This window comes from Micromesistius poutassou, assembly GCF_964030765.1.
Source record: "Micromesistius poutassou genome assembly, chromosome: 5".
NCBI lineage: Eukaryota > Metazoa > Chordata > Actinopteri > Gadiformes > Gadidae > Micromesistius > Micromesistius poutassou.
In genome coordinates this window covers 6,762,671-6,783,268 of record NC_140275.1, presented here as the reverse complement: position 1 = coordinate 6,783,268, position 20,598 = coordinate 6,762,671, and the positions used below count along the sequence as shown (strand labels likewise).

Genomic DNA, 20,598 nt, shown 5'->3' with positions numbered 1-20,598 from the left:
TGGACTTCCTCGCTTTATTTTGCCCTCATCAACAATTGTTTCTAAGAATAGGCCGATTTTAACATTCTTTTTTAACAGTCTTTATCAATCACCAAACGAAGAACCTAAAGGAACACAATAGGCCCAGATGTGACATGTGACATTATGATTACAGTACCAATAATAGACTAGGCTATATAGCCAGCGGGTCACCAGCTGGACATTCAGTGTGTCCAGCTGGTGACTCCACTGAGGCTAAGTAACGATGCTCTTAGCACCCCTGGAGCCCTTGTTAGCTACGAGTGTTTTCACAACGTTCGTTACGCAACGATGCTTTCGGAACACGGTGTGAAAACTGTCTGAAGCTCGTACGACAAACTTCACAAACCACTTTGGCTAACAATGCTTTCGGGAAACTGGGCGCAGAAGATGTGAATGGTTTCAGCTACCCTGGTGTGGGGAGCTCGTTCCACCATTGTGGAGCAGGACACTAATCAATCCTCATTTGTTTATTAAATGATCAACAAGTCAATAAAAAAAGTCCACACTTCCACATGTGGGATGTACAGGACAAAATATACAGCACTTTGCTCTAAATTACCAATTTATTTAAGTTACAGTGACAAAGTGGCATATATTATAAAAAAATGATTGCTATGTTTTGAAATCAATCACGACATTTGACGACCCCTGTTTAAACAAACACTATTTTATGTTCACTGCCCGTTTAAGAGCAGCTCTTGAAAATAACCACTGAACAAAAATGTTTAGAACAAGTCTTTAATGGGCAAAGTAATCAACATTATTTACACATGAACCAAGCGACGGGGGGTCTCAGCTGTAGTCTGCTGGAGGTGTGAGGACGTCCTGGCTACTGAAGCGCAGAGCTTCACTGGTATGACTCGCTAGGATAGACCTCTCAATGAACGGACCTAGAGGAGAACACGGAGAGTGAGGACAAGAGAGGAGAGTGAGGACGAGAGAGGGAGAGAACAGAGACAGGAGGAGAAAGGGGGGAGGGGTAGAGACAGGAAGAGAGGGAGAGAACAGAGACAGGAGGAGAAAGGGGGAAGGGGTAGAGACAGAGGAAGAGAGGGAGAGAGCAGAGACAGGATGAGAAAGGGGGAAGGGGTAGAGACAGAGGAAAAGGGAGAGAACAGAGACAGGAGGTGGGGTGGTGGATAGGAGAGAGGAGCGGAGTGGAGAGCAAGAAAACGACATTATTCGATGAATGATTATGGTTATATTTCCATCCCACTGTGCAGCTGGATCTGTCTGATCTAAAGAAGACATTTTTTGCGCTTGTCTGCACACCAGAAGCATTTTAAACCCAAGTGGACTAATCACCTCCAATGGTCATCAACCTTTTTAAGCCCAATATCCCTGACTTCAGCTTTGGTGAAAGGCAAGATCTACCTATTGAAGCGTTGAGAGAAAAAACACAGCCCTTTTATTTGGCTAATTCTATTTGAATTACATTGGCTTTGGTCCAACTTTCAAATTGATGAAGCCAAGAAAACACTGTAACAAGCATATCAAATCTAGTTCTTCAATTTTACAATGTATTCCAAGTTTCATTATATAATTTCATTCCAACACAAAAAAATAAAGGCATGTGCCAAAATCCTGGACTATCCCTTTAACTTTACCATGGGTTTTTGCAAGTTATATTTGGGTTCTAGGGAAATTGTAAGACATATTTCTTATATAAAAAGTCAATTGTTAGGCCTTTCTCTGACATAAAGGAAATTACAAAATTAAGCCAACGCCAATTATTCTATGACTTACTCTGGACACGAACTTGAGTCGCACGTATCACAGGGCAAGTGCTAGAACATTCACCCAACTGCTGGTTCCCGAATTCGGAAGAATATAATATTTTTTTATATTTATATGTTATCAATGATAACAATAGATAGCAATTCATTTAATTATTTTATTTGCGTCATTTAATCTTAGACCCTTAGAGAAAATCTACACTGTTTGTACTTCATATATGTACATTTATGACAAAATCGTAGGCTTGGCAGAACCTTCTGATGGTACACTTGTTGCCGACAGATGGACTCTGAAACACAGCTGAAGTTTGCACAGTTTGACAGTTAGCCTGCTACCGACCAGGTTAGTTTGGTAGGATAAGTTGCCATGGTTACTTAGCGGAGGATCCCTTAAAGGTCCCTTGGCATGAAAATTTCACTTTATGAGGTTTTCTAACATTAAATTGAGTTCCCCTAGCCTCCCTATGGTCCCCCAGTAGCTAAAAATTGCATTAGGTGTAAACCGAGAAGTAGCTATCTTACTCCGTCTTTGAAAAAAGGGTCGCTGAAACGCTTTGATTTGGCTTCCGGTCCCGTATGACGTCATATGGGGCCATGTTACCTCCCCTTTCTCTGCTTGGCCCGCCCAGAGAATTTGGCCCACCAATGAGATAATGAGCTAGGACAGTGCGAGTGCCACATGTGTGTGTGTGAATACACACACTGTAATGCAAGTGTTCTTTGTTATTTGGATAACCGTTCTGCTGTTGGTGTTATGGCGCATAACACGCAACACAATAACGCAAGCTTGCATAAAGCTCCCATTTGGTGAAAAGACTAGACTGTGTCGGGTTGGTTGAGAAGGAATTGGGAACCGCGACAAGGAGGAGAAAAGGAGTGTTGCCCAGGATTGTCCGTCGGAGCCCGGCTGTAGCGGGCAGCGGGGCTGGGCGGGCAGCCCCGGGGGGCGGCCAGCGTTCAGCGGGCAGCGGGGCTCCGACGGACAATCCTGGGCAACAATCCTTTTCTTCTCCATGTCGCAGTTCCCAATTCCTTCTCAACCAACCCGACGCAGACAACCCCGGGCAACAATCCCTTTCTCCTCCATTTCGCGGTTCAGTCTGTACTTAATATTGACGTGGAAGTGGAAGAACCAGAGGCGTCTGAGATTCATAATATCATCCGGAGACGCAAACAGCTTTTGACCATGATAATATATATTATATTATATAGATATCTAAATATAATATGATATTATTCCAATATAGAGCTCCAGGACTCCCGCCGGAGCACCCGGAGTGTTCAGTGTTCCACTGTAAACACTAGCGCATGGTACCGTGGCTCCGCCTCTCTCCTCCTCAATAGAATTTAAAGCGACAGACACAGAAACGGTGCGTTTGTGGAGAGCTCATTGTGGGACTGGCTCGTAGTGGCTGTAACTCTGCACTAAGGCTGAATTTCTTGAATGTCTTCAAGTACTGTATTAGGGGCCTATAACCTAACCCTAACCCTAACCTTTAAGTTACGTAAATGGAACGCAACTCTAGCTGAAAGAAGCAAGGCTAAGCGAAATAAGCCCGGCTTTGCACTTAGCTTGGTTGATGGAATACCCCTCTGGACCAATGTTTTTCAACCTGTGGTACATGTTCCCCTGCTGGTAAACGAGGGTACCGCAGTTGGTACGTGGGATTATACTCTTGAATTAGTCAAATTTACAATAATAATAAAAATTAAAACTGCGCGCAGTGATGAACGGGACCTCGCGCCGGCTTGCAGCCGCCACTACGAGGTCCCGTTCATCACTGCGCGCAGTTTTAAAAAAAAATCGCGCCGGCTTGCGGCCGCGTCACGTGCCGTCGTAACATGTGTGCTGGCAAGATGTGCACATGTTAGGACCGCACGTGACGCAGCCGCAAGCCGGCACGAGGTCCCGTTCATCACTGCGCGCAGTTTTAAAAAAGCGCAGTTTTAAAAAAAATTCGCAAATTTATGTAATCTGTAGAAGCAGAGGTGCCCTGTGGTGTCCTACTGATTGTTTTGACATTAACATGTAAGACCACATTTAACTGAATTACATGTTGTAACAACTTTAACTAACATTATTAACCCTACATCAATGATCCGATAAATTCCCTAGGAGGAGTTAGTTGAAATACAAGGCGAAAAAGTGAAAGTATTCCATTCAAAATGGCCAACTTTGACAGCACGCCACGGCCATGCCCTTCAATGTACAGTCACAAATAATTGTTTCAGCACCACTTCATGACTGTACTGACCAATTTTGAAGCAGATCCGATAAATTCCCTAGGAGGAGTTAGTTCAAATACAAATTCCCTAGGAGGAGTAAGTTTAATACAAGGCGACGGATTTCAAAAATGGCCAACTTTGACGGCACGCCACGGACACGCCCTTCAACGTACAGTCACAAATAGCACGATTTTGGTTCAGCACCACTTCATGACTGTACTGACCAATTGTGAAGCAGATGCGATAAATTCCCTAGGAGGAGTTCGTTCAAATACAATGCGAAAAAGTGAAATTCCATTCAAAATGGCCAACTTTGACATCACGCCACGGACACGCCCTTCAACGTACAGTCCCAAATAGCACGATTTTGGTTCAGCACCACTTCATGACTGTACTGACCAAATTTGAAGCAGATCCGATAAATTCCCTAGGAGGAGTTAGTTCAAATACAAGGCGACGGAATTCAAAAATGGCCAACTTTGACGGCATGCCACGGACACGCCCTTCAACGTACAATCACAAATAGCACGATTTTGGTTCAGCCCCACTTCATGACTGTACTGACCAATTTTGAAGCAGATCCGATAAATTCCCTAGGAGGAGTTCATTCAAATACAAGGCAAAAAAGTGAAAAAAATTCAAAATGGCCGCCAAAAGTGAAAATGAAAAAATTAAAATTTCCGACTTCCGGTGGGGTTTGGGGCATGGGTCCAAGAGGCTTTTCTGTAGGTCATGGGACCTTATACGTGCCTACCGATTTTCATACATATTGGTGAAACGTGGCGCAGGGGCTGCTTTTTAAAGTTCCTGTAGGGGGCGCTACACACATGTGAAACACGAATTTTGGTATGTGAGCTAGAGGCACCAGTTTACACGTGTCCTGTGAATTTCATATTCATAACTATTACGGTGTCCGCAGAGTGATCGACCCTCCTCTGGCGGCCATGTTGTTTTTTAAATCGACTTAAATTTTGGTGAGCAGTTAGAACTTTGGTACCTAACGGCCATTGAGTTGGTCCCGCTCAAATCAAACATTGCGTCTATTAACTGTGGCTATTTTAGTAACGGGCCACGCCCACTTCGATGCCACGCCCCATTTGAAAAATTGTTGACTTATTCTTGTTCAGAATTTGATTATGAACAACTTTAGTAGAGAGGTCCAACACCATAGGAGTCCAATTAATGTAGATATGTGCAATTTACTATTTTTGGGGTGAAAAACACACCCCTTTTTGAACTCAATGGCTCATGGGTACTTTGACATTTATCCTACAGACTAATCCTTATGTCAGATTGAAGATAATGGGCCATAGATGATATGTGCCAAAGGAATTTTGTCAAAGTCGAAAAACCTGGGATCCTTGGGGAATTTACTGTTTTTAACTAAATTCAAAATGGCGGGAAATCTGGCTACCGGAAGTGCTAAGTTAGTATCTGCAAATTTCTTCATTATGAGGATTTGCATATGTGTGCAAAGTTTCATGAGTTTAGGTCCAACCGGTGACGAGTTATGCTTGTGCAAACGTTGAAATTTTGGCATAGTTGGTATAGCGCCACCTAGGGGCGAATGTGAATTTGAGGGCTAGAATATCAAATTTTTCACCAGTCCCACAAAATGTGCCAAATAAAAATGAGTTTTCGAATATGTGCAGGGGGGGAAAAATGCAGTCGAAGATGAGGGAAAATAATAAGAAGAAGAAGAATAAACATGAGGGTTTCAATAGGGACCTTGCCATGTTTGGCTCGGTCCCTAAATATATTGATCATTTAAAATAAATATATTCTAAATATTGTTCAGTAAACATAGTATTATGGCTTAGTTATAATTTAAACAATAGGGTTGCTTTGTGCATTCCACCATGTTTTCCATTGTGATGATCTTCATTGATATTTTTGTTGGTTTGTATTTGCGAAATAAACACACTGGGACCATAACAGCATTGCTGACTTATCTCCTCACTGTTTCACGCTAGCCATGGCCTGCCTGCAGTAATAATTGTGTATAGAGGGTGCGCTGGCACTCTTTTCTCAGCCACTGCATGTGTATTGATTACATATGAGGTTGTCCGTGACAGATCTTGATAACAATTCTGTGGTACACCTTAAGTAAAAGCTTGGGAACCTTTTTGTCGAGACTACTAGACAAACAATAGGCTGAGGAAGAATAAATAGACCCCAGGCCGAAGAACACATGGCTGAGCTCTGGTGGATTAACATAGGAGCGGATTGAAGGTGGATGTCATTTACACAAAACAAGCTCTAGTGCATATTAGGAGAAAGTTCCTCAAGCTTACCGTATTCTGCAGGGCGGTGGGAACACACGTCTGTTAGGATGGACTTCAAGTTGGCCAGGATGTGTTCTGTAGGCATGTCCAGCTATATAAACACACACACACACACACACAAATAACAAAATCATAGCTGATATTAATCAGTTTCATTTTCACCTATTCCCAATTACATGTAAACGTGTGCAGGAGGAGGAGCTCCTGCCTATTGGTTGGTCTGAGAACAACAGGAAGCTTCCTGTTGTTTCATCGGTCAGACCATTCAATGTGTGTGGAGCAACGTTTGCAACGTTATGACATGGAGCAATCAGGTCCACAAATCTGTCACATGGACAAACTTCCAGGGTGGAGAATACACCTGACAGCAACAAGTAGATTTTTTTCAGCAGGCTGTGACTGAAGAAGTCCTTTGCAGACAAACAGGTTTTATACTCAACAGGGCTTTGGTTTGGTCGCTGAATGTTTATTAGTTAATATTTAATACCTGTAAGGTCTCCATGGAAATGGGAAATCTGATCAAACTAATGACGAATGCCCTGCTCTTGTGACTGATCACACAAAATGTCAAAATTTCCGTCAGCTGCAGAGATGTTAGCAAGTTTTACATTACAAAACTTTTGTAACTTGCGAGAAGGAGGTGACTAGTCAATTTGACGAGTCGATGTAAGCATGTTGTTCTTAGAACCTCGCAGAACTTTAATTCCATGTTAAGTATGTTGACTTAAGGTGGTGGACGATAGACCCTATTAGGAGGGATGCATGGTTACCGTGGCAATCTGTGTCCTGACGTAGCAGTCCTTCTCCACCTGGTACTCGAAGCCCGTCATGAACATGGCCATCATCTTGGGAATGTTCACACCCACAGACCCTGCGCACGCGCACACACACACACACACACACACACACACACACACACACACACGTTATCATCCTAACTGAACCTTCCCGCACTAGGCTATTCGTGGTATCAGTACAGGTGGCACGTAGCTCAGGATAATTCTATTCTAAAAGGTAGAGCGGGTTGGCTGGTAACTGGAAGGTTCCTAGTTCGATCCCGGCTCCAAGTGGCAAGGCACCTCACCCTGACTGCCCCCGACGAGCTGGCTGTTGCCTTGCATGGTTGACAACGCTGTTGCTGTGTGAATGTGTGTGTGAGCTTTGAGTGGCCACTGGTTAGAGAAGCGCTGTAGAAATGCAGTCCATTTACCATCAGGTATCACCGGTAGGATACAGTGCACTAGCCCACGCTGGTGTTCTGATCTGTCCTCCATACCAATGTTTCAGAATAATAAAAAAAAAATAAGGTTGATTTGCAGAACTTCAGCGCTTACATTATTAATCCCTGAAAACATAACTTATGTTTGAGTCGGGATTGAGGAAGGTATGAGAAAACAACTCAACAGCATAAACTGCACAGCAGACAATGATTGGTGCTTTGCTATTTTAGGTGAAGGAGCAGAAGCCACAGCCGACCAAATATACACATATTATCACACAAATACACACATTACCACAAACACATAATCTCTCATAACGAGGAGTCACCTCTCTTGCTCTTGGGGAACTTCTTGCGCAGTTTGTTCTTCAGCGGGACGATCTTAGGAAGCATCTCAGGGACCGAGATGTAGAAGTCAGCCGACACCTCGTCCTCCAGGATCTGGACATCAACCCAATCAGTACATTACACACACACACACTCACACATACTACACACACACACTTTAGTCTAACAAACTCATACCACACACACTCCAGTCTAACATACTCATACTACACACTCACTCGAGTCTAACACACACACACACACACACACACACACACACACACACACACACACACACACACACACACACACACACACACACACACACACACACACACACACACACACACACACACACACACACCTGCTCCACCAGTTCAGGTCCTCCAACGAACCGGGCTCCTTGTTCCCGGGCGACCTGAGCCTGCTCCGGGTTCTAAAGGACAAACAGGCCACACAATGTTTTACAGCACATGCCACGTTTACACATAATGTCTACAATACGGGAAACCTTTGAGCTTACCTCCGTGAAGACAGCCACCGTGTTCAGTCCTGTGTTGAAGGAGTGCGGCAGCTGGACCGTACTCACAAAGGCATCGACCGTTTTCTGCAAGAGAACAAATCAATAAATCCAAACGCCACTGGGATTTCTAGAAGACTAAAGATGGCTAACGACTGCTCGGAGCAAACACAGGAATCTAGTCACCGCATTTTAGGGACTTCGGGACTAGATTATGGCACTTAATGTACGCACCTACTGTATGTCGTAAGTCCGGGCACTCCAACAAAAAATAAAAAAATACTTAGTTGTGTAGCATCTTATCCTAGCAATCTTTGTTGTATATACGGGGAATGGGTTAACCTAGCGATTGTAAGCGCTTGGCACTTGGTTCTATGAACATCCTTACTGTACCAACAGCAATAAATTGTTTCTCCTTCTTCTGAAAAATGTACTTATTGTAAGTCACTTTGGATAAAAGCGTCTGCTAAATGCCCTCAATGTAAAATGTTAATTATTATTCTAGGATCCTAGTGTGTGGTCCTGGAGGGAGCAGACCCATTGTGTCACCTTCTTCTCCAGCTTCATGTCCAGCTTGAGGTCTACGTAGACGGGCTGGTCCGGGGCCGTGGCGTCCAGCTCCTGGTACCGCTTGAGCCTGAGGAGCGCGGCGGCCGGGGCGAGCACCGGCCGGGGGTAGAAGCGTGCCACGTAGACGTCGTCCACGGGCGCCCACGCCGTCAGACCATACGGCTTGTGCCGCCCACTGTCGTCGATGACCCGCTTCTCCTTCTTCACCTCCTTCTCCACCTCCTTCTTCACCTCCTTCTTCTTCTGGGCTCTGGAACACCGCAGAGGTTTCAATCAGGCTGACGACACAACTCAGTTATGCCATTGACCATAACTAACTGCTATTCAAACCATCTGCTTTTACTATTTAATATCCATTATGTCTATCATTACCATTTACTATTCAGTTGATGTTTACTTTGTTTAGTAGAGAATATAGAAGTCAGATCGTTAAATGGATAGTTTTGCTTTGAAACCAACTTAACCAACAGGGATTTAATGGTTAAGTTGTGAGTTTGAAACCCACCTGGCCGGGGCGGCATAGGACCGGGCAGGGAGGTGACAGACCCTCTGGGTCCTGGAGGTCAAAAGGTGACCTCCTGACAAGACAGAAAACAGAATCACACAAGTCACATGTGTCACCCTGGGGAAGAAGCAAATAACATCTAATCTATTCTCGCAGATTTTAGAGAATACTTTGTATACAGACCCCTATACATGAAATGGCTATTGGTTTAGACTTATGATTTGCTGCTCAAGAGTTGTATTAAATGTATTAAATGTATTAATTGTATTTTGACCATGGCTGGGCAAATTGACCAAAAAAAGTTTGTTTACAATTGTACTAATTAACTGCCTGTTTATAATTCCCAAATCTGTGGTGTTTCGTAAGTTTCATATTCAACCCACACTGAGTGAGTCAATAAAACTCCCTCAAGATCACTTGGTCTAGTTGTTGCTTATTAAGTACATTTGGTATGAATGGTAATGTATCATTCCATAATAATGATAATCTCATTTAACATCAATTGGAGTAGATTTAATATAGAATTTTAAAAGTATTTTAAAAGATTAAAATAATAATAATCGTTGCCCAGCCCTCATTTTGACTAATCGTTAATGTTTATAATGCATTGCTGATATGTTATAATAATGCCGTTTTTTAAAACCTTTTATATTATTGGTATTATTACCATTAGCCTCGAATAATAATCGAGAGAGGGATGTCATTTATTGACATGAACTAAAAACAATGTACAGTCCTGGTTGCAAAGCGGTTATAGCTGAGCACAGATAGTATTAAATAAGAAAGTATATAAACTAGAAGCTATATAAACTAATAAGGAAGCAACATATACAGTTCTAATGAATAAGCCGAATACTATCCTAGCCAGCCTGAGCTGTGTTTCACTGTATGCAGCGGATATACATGTAACATGTAATTATTATTAATAACATTATTGCATTAACACCTTCAATTTCATAATCTCGAGAAGATTTTATCCCAGTAATTTAAAATAACGTAAAATACTTCCACTGACCTTTTAATAAAGTCCTCATGCAGGATGCCATGTTTGAAGAACAGCTGGTCCGGGTGGAAACAGAGATCATACCAACAGTTCCGCCACCAGCCTGGAATAACTATAGACTACTATAGTCTATGTTTATAACCAAACTATTGCTAAAAATAAAAATATATAATAAAACAGACAAAGGATTGTATCATAAAGAGAAACACTGACAAAGGCAAAGGCACGGTTCAATATCATCAATCACTTGAACATAAAAAGGGCATGGTTCAGTTTTTAAAAAGCCACCTGAGACGACTAGACCGACCATAAATAGTGTATAAAAGTTACTTTTACTAGAACTTTGCCTTGAAAACTCTCCCTTTAATAATAATAATAATAATAATAATAATAATAATAATAAGCCGTGCTTGATTATAAAACAATAAAGGTGGATAGGGTCGCTTCAGTAGAAATTAAAAATAATAAATAATAATTGGACAATATTGCTTTAGAGTGCTAAACTTGACGTTATTCAAACTGTAGGTAGACGCGTGCACGGGGAGACTGACGCGAGCGGAAGCCGCGTTTGTTGTTCTTCCTTCAGATCCGCAGGTCCTTTTGGAGGTCTAGTCGGGACCAGGTCAGGAGGTCTAGTCGGGACCAGGTCAGGACGGTCCACCTCGCCGTCTGGAGGTCTAGTCGGGACCAGGTCTAGTCGGGACCAGGTCAGGACGGGTCCACCTCCTTACCGACCATATCTCTGAACTGTCTTCTCTGCCCCCGAATGCAGGTGAGCGGTACCGGAGCTCCGGTCCTACTGTCAGGCTTGTCTCGGTGACATTAGACCTCTCTCCGATACGGAGACTAAATTAAGTCAATGCTGAATAACCAACGTTAACCATCCCATACTGTATGACTCATTAACCCATGCTGTAGGACTCAACTAGACCCATGGTGTAGATCTAGCTTACCCATACTTACACTGTAAGACCTACTAGCAGAGGCCCATATTGTAGGACTATCTAACCCAGGCTGTAGAACTGACTAACCCAGACCTATGTTGTAGGTCTTACTAATCGAGGCAACTAACCTATACTGTCACACTAACTAACCCAGATCCCTGCTGTTTGGCTGTCTAACCCATGCTGTAGCACTGACTAGCCCATACTCAGCTGTAGAACTAAACCAGACCTATCCAGGCATGTCCAGACCACAGTGTTATTTAATATCCATGTAGCGACATAACCACTGCAGCATAGCAGTCCATGGAGCATTTATGAGGCAAAACAGGTGGCAGCTTACCCAACTCCTCTAACAGGCCACAATCTCACTATTCACTGCATGGGTGCCCAGTGACCAGGTGTGTTGTGTCTAGTGATGTGTTGTGTAGTGTAGTCTGTTGTGCCTAGTGGTGTCTGGTGTAGTGTTGTCTTGTGTCTACTGTAGTGTTGTGTGAAGTGTTGTGTCTAGTGATGTGTTGTGTTGTGTCTAGTGTAGTGTGTGTCTCGAGCAGTGTGCTGTCCCAAATGGTGTCTGGTGTAGTGTTGTCTAGTGTGTTGTCTAGTGTAGTGTGCTGTCTATTGTAGTGTTCTGTCTAGGGTTATGAAGTGTTATTGTTGGTATTGTACTGTACTGTGTAGCCAAGCTCATTTATATAAAAAAAAACCACTCATTGTTACACTTCTGTAATGTGAATAATGTGATATAAAGTAACAAATGTAGTGTAAAGTAAGTACAGTGATTATGTAAAATAACTAATGTAGTCTAAAGTAGATAATTAATGTGAAATAACTAACGGATAGTATAGTAAGTTATGAAAAGTAACTAATGGAGTGTTTACCAGAGCCTAGCTGTTATCTGACCCCATAGTGTAAACAGGTTATGTAACTCTCCCAGCAGTCTATTGCAACAGTTTTAATGTGGTGCTATGTAAGGAATTCAGAATGCTCTCAATGCTGGAGTATAAATACATTTCTATATATAATTATATTTGACTTTACTTGGTACCCAGCGGTAGACTAGACCTGGAATAATAACTCCTATCTCACCAGGCTTGTTTTGAACTCTGTTAAGAAGAATTCCCTGCAAAGGTTTTTGGTAATGACTGATTCAATTCACTGAAGATCAACATATGTGATGATGATGGTGGTTTGTTGACTACTATAAGGACAAGTAATCATGCAATAATAAGGGTATGTTGTGGGACGTACGGTTGTCTGTGTGGTTCCCGACCAGACTGCACACACTGGTGTTCCTTGAGGCAAGACTAGGTGTGCCGTTTCATTTTGTAGGATTTAACTCTTAATCCTAAAGTAGGTTACTATTTTAATAATGATTACTGTTTTTGTTTATTAAATGTTCCACATAAATGCAAGTCCTTGCTCCATTCAAATACATTTTTGACAAATAATGTGGATTTCTATTTCCTATTTCTATCCTTTTTTGTATGCTGTGTGAGAGATCTTGCAGACACTGCTATGACCTAGTATGTATAATAATATCCTGGTAATAAATGGGTGTGTCACAACTTTGAGTTGAATTCTGGTTGTGGTCCTCAGACCTCCAGGGATGCCCAAGGACAAGTATGAACCCCCCGACCCTCGCCGCTGTTACTCCATCATGTCTGCTGAGGACGCCTCCAGCGGGAAGAGGAGCTACTGGGCCGAGCTTGAGATATCAGGTCAGTAGCTCTTAACGGGGACCCAAAATCGTCTATGTGTTGTTTTAAACATGTTAATATGTCTTATATGATTGTGAACATAGTAATGTATCATCATTTCATCATTTTATCACTTTTACTGAAATAAGTCAAATCCTATGTATACTCCGGCAAACGTGTTCGTACTCTTATCCAAACAGTGGTGGCGTTGTTTTTGTGACTTCAAAAATGCATTTTACTATACTCTTTGTCATCACAACCAAAAGACACTGGTGTGTGTTGTGTTGAGCTCTGTCTGCGCAGAGGATGATAATGATGTGTTGAGCTCTGTCTGGGCAGAGGTTGATAATGATGTGTTGAGCTCTGTCTGGGCAGAGGTTGATAATGATGTGTGGAGCTCTGTCTAGGCAGAGGATGATAATGATATGCGGAGCTCTGTCTGGGCAGAGGTGGATGTTGATATGACACCTTTAGTATAACTAACGATGTGCGGCATATTTCATGTACAACATCGCTCATTATAATGCTCACAACAACGCAAAGCTCATAACCATGGAGATAAAACTATTTTATTTTTAGCTTTGAGCTGAAATTGAGTTCCAACTTTAAAATATATCCATTATGTAGCCAATATACTCTTTATCTACTTCAAATAAACCCTTAATCTATTACAGTCAACTATCTATAACCAATAAACACATGCTTCTTATGTACCCCTGATTTATTACTCACAACTCGAAATCCCTGGTCTGCGAGCTGGTACAACTCTTGAGTCCTGTTCAGTATATAGAGATCCGCAGCAGATTAATGATGATGAAACACTATGGGGATATGCTCCTCTTGGTGGTCGATTACTTCAGCCTGCTACATGGGAGGTCTGGGTGTGTTTTCGCCGCTGCAGGGCATGTGCGGAGTCTGAGCAGTTCTCTGTGGTCGCTGACCCACCTGACGGCGCTGCACATCAACGACAACAACTTGAGCCGCCTCCCGCCGGAGATCTCTAATCTTCCCCACCTCGCCTACCTCAACCTCTCCTCCAACAAGCTGCGCAGCCTCCCTGCGGAGCTCGGAAACATGGTCTCTCTCAGGTGGACCAGAGTGCTTTCTTATGAGATAGAGCTCTGTAATAGAGATAGAGCTCTGAACTAGAGATAGAGCTCTGTACTAGAGAAGAGCTCTGTAATAGAGATATAGCTCTGTAGTAGACATAGAGCTCTGTACTAGAGATAGAGCTATGTACTAGACACAGAGCTCTGTACTAGAGATAGAGCTATGTACTAGACTCAGAGCTCTGTAATAGAGATAGAGCTCTGTACTAGACTCAGAGCTCTGTAATAGAGATAAAGCTCTATACTAGAGAAGAGCTCTGTACTAGACACAGAGCTCTGTCCTAGAGATAGAGCTCTGTACTAGAGCTCTAGTACAGAGATAAAGTGCTGTACTAGAGATAGAGCTCTGTACTAGACTCAGAGCTCTGTAATAGAGATAGAGCTCTGTAATAGAGATAGAGCTCTGTACTAGAGATAGAGCTCTGTACTAAAGATAAAGCTCTATACTAGAGAAGAGCTCTGTACTAGACACAGCTCTGTCCTAGAGATAGAGCTCTAGTAGAGAGATAAAGCTCTGTACTAGACTCAGAGCTCTGTACTAGACTCAGAGCTCTGTAATAGAGATAGAGCTCTGTAATAGAGATAGAGCTATGTACTAGAGATAGAGCTATGTACTAGAGCTCTGTACTGGAGATTGAGCTCTGTAATAAGAGAGCGCTGTACTAGGAGAGATAAAATAAGAGATATGGTTTTGTACTTTTACAATGTGGTTGTCTTTCTGTTTCAGGGAGTTGTTGCTCAACAACAACCTGTTACGGGTTCTGCCTTATGAACTGGGACGACTCTTCCAGCTCCAGACTCTGGGACTAAAGGGTGAGGCATTACTTAACACCTGTAGAATGTGTGTATTTTTATATACACTTCCTATGTTATGCTGAATATATGGAAGTTAGATTTCTGCTATCAGTATGCTTTTAGAGAGCAGATCGACCCCAGAACGACAGGACTAGACAGCGGGTTTCAGAATGGAATTGCAACATGAGCAGCGGAGGGACGCCTTAGGTCACAGAATACTGCACTACCGAACGTGTTCAGGGTTGAATTACTCTACTGAATGTGTTGTCTAGGTAATCCGTTGTCCCAGGATATCCTCAACTTGTACCAGGAACCCGACGGCACCAGGAAGCTCCTCAACTACATGCTGGATAATCTAGCAGGTAACCCTTCTAGACGCTCCCAGAGTCATAGACCACGCCCACATGACCAACGACCACACCCCCAGTACCTCCCCTTGTACATGGAAATAAAGGTAGTGCAAGGTAGTTGTTTCACATTTTGAACATCTGAATGAGATGTAGATGTATATAGATTTACCTGTCAGTAGTTTCATTATTATATTATTTCATTATAACCCTAGTTCATATCCCTAATCCTTCCATGATCCATCCTGAAGGAGCTAGGAGGGGGATGGACGGACTGATGAAGGTTTAACTCACTGTCTGTTTGGTTTCAGTGCATCCTGAACAGCTTCCCCAAAGGCCTTGGATCACCTTGAAGGAGAGGGACCAGAGCGTTCCTACAGGTAGCTCCACACCCTATATAACGTCAGGATTATATAAGGTTATGTATAACATCCAACGTTAAAATTGCTGCTGGTACAGCCACTATGAAAGTCAAGATGAATAATTATTAGATTTTCACTAAAATGGCAACAAACATGCTCATACGCCTTAAGGTGCACTGTATGTTGTGGGCAACCTTCATGGCACCGAACAAGCCCATGAGTGAGGCTGGATTAAAGACTGTTATCTTTGGAAGGGGGGTATTAGTAGTAAATGTGTTGTTACCTGTGCAGGCTTCCCCCAGACAGGTAGAGAGGTAAATAAGTAGACCAATTGGTGGTAAATAGTTGTTACCTGTGCAGGTATCGCTCTCCACCCGAGAGGCACTCACTATGTCTTTTAAATGTATTCCTCTCCTTCACTCTTGTTCTCCCTGCTCCCTGCCTCCCCCCTCTTCAGCGGTGTTCACGGTCATGTGCTACAACGTGCTGTGTGAGAAGTACGCCACGCGGCAGCTGTACGGCTACTGTCCCTCCTGGGCTCTGAGCTGGAGCTACCGCAGGAAGGGCATCATGGAGGAGATCACCAGCTGCCACGCAGACATCATCAGCTTGCAGGTGGGCCTTCACCCTCACCTCAACCAGCACTCACCCTCACCTCAACCAGCACTCACCCTCACCTCAACCAGCACTCACCCTAAACCACCTTTCATCCTTACCGTAACCAGCATGAACCCTTACCTTAACCAGCACTCACCCTAAACCACCTGTTGTAGAAGCTTCTCCACCTGAACTGTTCTAGAAGCTACTCCACCTGAACTGTTCTAGAAGCTACTCCACCTGAACTGTTCTAGAAGCTACTCCACCTGAACTGTTCTAGAAGCTACTCCACCTGAACTGTTCTAGAAGCTATTCCACCTGAGCTGTTCCAGAAGCCTCTCCACCTGAGCTGTTCTTGAAGCTCCTGTGTGTGTGCAGGAGGTGGAGACGGAGCAGTACTACACCCTGTTCCTGGACACGCTGAAGGAGCAGGGTTATGACGGATACTTCTGCCCAAAGTCTCGTGCCAAGCTGGTGTCCGAACCCGAGCGCAAGCACGTCGACGGTTGCGCCGTCTTTTTCAAGACACAGAAGTAAGTAGACTACTGCTTATCAGCATGCTACTAGATAGCATGCTGCGCGTGAGCATACTGCTCGTTGGGGTTCTAGCATAGCTACTAGAACACAATTATTACTCCAAATCCTAATAATAAGAATGAATCACACTATTCTGTGTTTTTGTGTGTGTAGGTTCACTCTGGTGCAGAAACACACTGTAGAGTTCAACCAGGTAGCCATGGCTAACTCGGAGGGGTCAGAGGTCATGCTCAACAGGGTGATGACCAAAGACAATATCGGGGTCGCCGTGCTCCTGGAGGTCAACAAGGACATGTTCTCAGGCGGTGAGCAACATGTTTAATCATACATGTTATTGTTGTGTTATTAAGCAACAGTCTCATACAGTTATAATAATGACACTATGGCCACACACATGCTCATATGCCTTAAAGGTCCCATGGCGTGAAAAAGTCACTTTATGAGGTTTTCTAACAATAAGAGTTCCCCTAGCCTGCCTATGGTCCCCCAGTAGCTAGAAATGGCATTCGGTGTAAAACAAGCACTAGGTATCCTGCTCTGCCTTTGAAAAAACAAGGCTCATATGCGCTGATTTGGAATTTTTGATGACACCACTGCCGGGCAGTGCCGAGGCACCACCGGTATTATATAGATATGATATAGATATATAATATGATGTTATTTAGATATAGAGCTCCAGGACTCTCGCCGGAGCACCCGAGTGTTCTAGAATATTTACAGAACACGGCCAAAAGCTGTGTGCGCCTCGTCATTGCGATACAGCCACTGTAAACACGAGCGCATGGTACCGTGGCTGCAAGCTACTCAGGGCCACATCCCCACCCTCCACCTTGACCCGCCTCTAAAAACGGCACGTTTGTGGAGAGCTCATTGTGGGACTGGTTCGTAGTGGCTGTAATTCTGCACCAATGCTGAATTTCTTAAACGTCTTCAAGTACTGTATTAGGATTCATAAAGTAGCATGCCATGGGATATTTAAGGTGCACTGTATGTTGTGGGCGACATTCATGCGCTCCGAACAGACCCATAAAGTAGTGAGGTTGGATTATAGACTAACCTTGGGATGGTGGACAGGTAGTATTAGTAGTACATGTGTTGTTACCTGGTTGTTTTCTGTGCAGGGATGAAGGCTCCACCCGAGAGGCAGATGATCCTGGTCGCCAACGCCCACATGCACTGGGACCCGGAGTTCTCTGACGTCAAGCTCATCCAGACCATGATGTTCCTCTCTGAGCTCAAGAGCATCGCCGAGAGAGCTGCCACTGCCCTGACTGCCGACCCCGCAACCATCCCCGTTGTCTTGTGTGCTGACCTCAACTCCCTGCCTGACTCTGGTAGGAGGAGCGCCCCTTCAGGACAGAGCTGGAACCACCGCACCATGTATCACTTAAATGGGTTCTATGTTTTTCAGTTTTTTCCTTCTCCTATTGTTCTTTCCATATGTTTTTGGGTATATAAATGGTTGGCAAAGTTACAATACCACAAAGTTGCCACAAGGGGGAGTAAATGACAAATCACAGTTACTGAGCTGCCTAGAAACTGCTCGTGGGTATTTCATCCGCAGGGAGTCAATGGGAGAGCGTCATCAGATGATTCACAATCAGTCAGAAGAGTTTGATTTTGCTACTCTCATCAAGTAAAGTTTTCGTTAACAATGGATAATAATAATAATAATAATAATAATAATAATAATAATAATGCATTTTATTTATAACACACTTTACATCAAACAAATGATCTCAAAGTGCTAACAAATGATCTCAAAGTTAGAAGGTGTTTTCTTCGTTGTGAATGTATGCTTTTCCAAAGGCAGAGCCTTCACGTAGCCATCTAACTGCCTCAAAATTCTCAGCAACTGGGTGTTTTACATAGGGGATGTAAAAAGTAGGAGAAAAAATAATGTGCTCGACAACCCTTTATTGTTGTAAATCAATTCTATGAGATCAAACAAATTAAATAATAAACTGTAAAAAAGGCCATAATAGGACCCCTTTAAAAACACACAGAGAGCACAAAACACGGATTCAAAGTATTGAAAGACACTATAGACGGATAGATCCTAATGGATGCATGCGTTGTGCAGGAGGTAGAGCAGGTTGGCTGGTAACCGGAAGGTTGCTAGTTTGATCCCCGGCTCCTCCTAGCTGAGGGTCGAGGTGTCCCTGAGCAAGACGCCTCACCCTGACTGCTCCTGGCGAGCTGGCTGTCGCCTTGAGGGGCTGAGACCGCTGTTGGTGTGTGAATGTATGAATGAATGGGTGAATGTTATGCAATATTGTAAAGCGCTTTGAGTGGCCACTGGTTAGAAAAGCGCTGTATAAATGCAGTCCATTTGTACAGTCTGTTAATGAGTCATCGGGAGAGTCGTGTGAGTGGTGTCTAAGGGGCGGTGGCTTTGTGTTGTTTGCAGGTGTGGTGGAATACCTGAGTAGTGGGGGTGTGGCCGAGAACCACAAGGACTTCAAGGAGCTCCGCTACACCGACTGTCTCACCAACTTCAGCTGCAACGCCAAGAGCACTCCCAACGGGAAGAGGAGCCCCGCGGACCACCACCGGAGCATCACCCACAGCTTCCAGCTGAAGAGCGCCTACGACTGCAGCGCCATGCCCTTCACCAACTACACCTACGACTTCAAGGTTAGGGTTAGAAGGTGTGTTGGGGTCAGAAGGTTAGGGTGAGAAGTAAAGAAGGTTGGATGTTAGGGTTAGAAGGTGTGTCCGGGTCAAAGGTTTAGGGTTAGGGAAGGTGTGTTGGTTAGGTTCAGAAGGTAAGCAGGTTGGAAGTAGAAAGTTAGCTGGGTGGTGTTGGAAAGTTAAGCTTAGAAGTTGTGTTAGGGTTAGAAGTTTGGGGTTTGGGATGTCAGTTTCGGTTCATTTAGCTTTCGATAGCTCGACACCCATTAACTGGTAACTAACCGGTGGATAAATGTAAAAAAATTAAAAATATCAACATATTTGTCACAGAGCTAAGGCGGTCGGGGTGATCTGGTTGGAGTTAAAAGTGAGACAGTGTTAAAGTGAAACGGTACTGAGCAGTTCTCCTGGTCTCCACAGGGGGTGATCGACTACATCTTTTCGTCCAGGACCCACCTCAGCACACTGGGTGTGCTGGGCCCGCTGGACCCCCAGTGGCTCCAGGACAACAGCATCCTGGGCTGCCCCCACCCCCACATCCCCTCAGACCATTTCTCCCTGCTGGCCCAGCTGGAGCTGGCCCCGCCCCTCACACACCCCCTCAACGGCCTGCACATGCCTGTGCACAGGTAGTGAATCTAGACCCCGCCTCCTTCTCCTGATGTCACCTCACCACCACCCTGCTGCTACAGGACGCTGTCAGCCAATCACTACTCTCCAACCGGACCCCCCCTCCACACACATATACACACAAATAAACACACCCTCACACACACACCACAGGAGTTGAGTATGGGCCTGTTTTGCACATTGACAGATTGTTTTTGTATCTGATTGGACAATCATCATCCCGTTGTCATGACACTGGATGTTCATGTGGGATTCTGTTGCCTTGGTAACCAGCATCACCTCGCAGTGCATCCCCCTGCGTCCTAGGAGCCCGAGTTCATGGGGTCACCACCAGTAGATGCAGCTGTTGTTGGGGGTACCGGGTGGGGTTAGGGGGTGGATTAGGTTCATGGGGTCACCACCAGTAGATGCAGCTGTTGTTGGGGGTACCGGGTGGGGTTAGGGGGTGGATTAGGTTCATGGGGTCACCACCAGTAGATGCAGCTGTTGTTGGGGGTACCGGGTGGGGTGAGGGGGTGGATTAGGTTCATGGGG

General features: G+C 44.1%; 2 protein-coding genes across 4 annotated transcripts; one reads left to right on the top strand and one right to left on the bottom strand.

Moving 5' to 3' along the window:
• Window positions 1-745: 745 nt before the first annotated feature.
• mrpl1 (mitochondrial ribosomal protein L1) lies at window positions 746-10,979 on the bottom strand. The gene is made up of 10 exons (XM_084468268.1): window positions 10,964-10,979; window positions 10,425-10,558; window positions 9,410-9,482; window positions 8,884-9,154; window positions 8,338-8,421; window positions 8,179-8,250; window positions 7,817-7,928; window positions 7,039-7,139; window positions 6,278-6,359; window positions 746-911 (listed from the first exon to the last, which is right to left on the bottom strand). The coding sequence occupies exons 2-10, from the start codon at window positions 10,492-10,494 to the stop codon at window positions 814-816; spliced, it is 963 nt and encodes a 320-aa protein (XP_084324394.1). The 5' UTR covers window positions 10,495-10,558; window positions 10,964-10,979; the 3' UTR covers window positions 746-813.
• Window positions 10,980-10,985: 6 nt separating this feature from the next.
• cnot6l (CCR4-NOT transcription complex, subunit 6-like) lies at window positions 10,986-20,473 on the top strand. Of its 3 annotated transcripts, none has more exons than XM_084468265.1 (12): window positions 10,986-11,184; window positions 12,953-13,074; window positions 13,955-14,141; window positions 14,890-14,975; window positions 15,230-15,319; window positions 15,616-15,684; window positions 16,124-16,281; window positions 16,642-16,796; window positions 16,954-17,105; window positions 17,922-18,134; window positions 19,211-19,437; window positions 19,855-20,472. In XM_084468265.1, the coding sequence occupies exons 2-12, from the start codon at window positions 12,963-12,965 to the stop codon at window positions 20,065-20,067; spliced, it is 1,662 nt and encodes a 553-aa protein (XP_084324391.1). In that variant the 5' UTR covers window positions 10,986-11,184; window positions 12,953-12,962; the 3' UTR covers window positions 20,068-20,472. The 3 variants fall into 3 exon arrangements, with proteins under 3 accessions (XP_084324391.1, XP_084324393.1, XP_084324392.1); XM_084468267.1 differs by having other exon boundaries at window positions 19,211-19,451; window positions 19,855-19,989; XM_084468266.1 differs by lacking the exon at window positions 10,986-11,184 and adding an exon at window positions 12,410-12,491 and having other exon boundaries at window positions 19,855-20,473.
• Window positions 20,474-20,598: the final 125 nt, after the last annotated feature.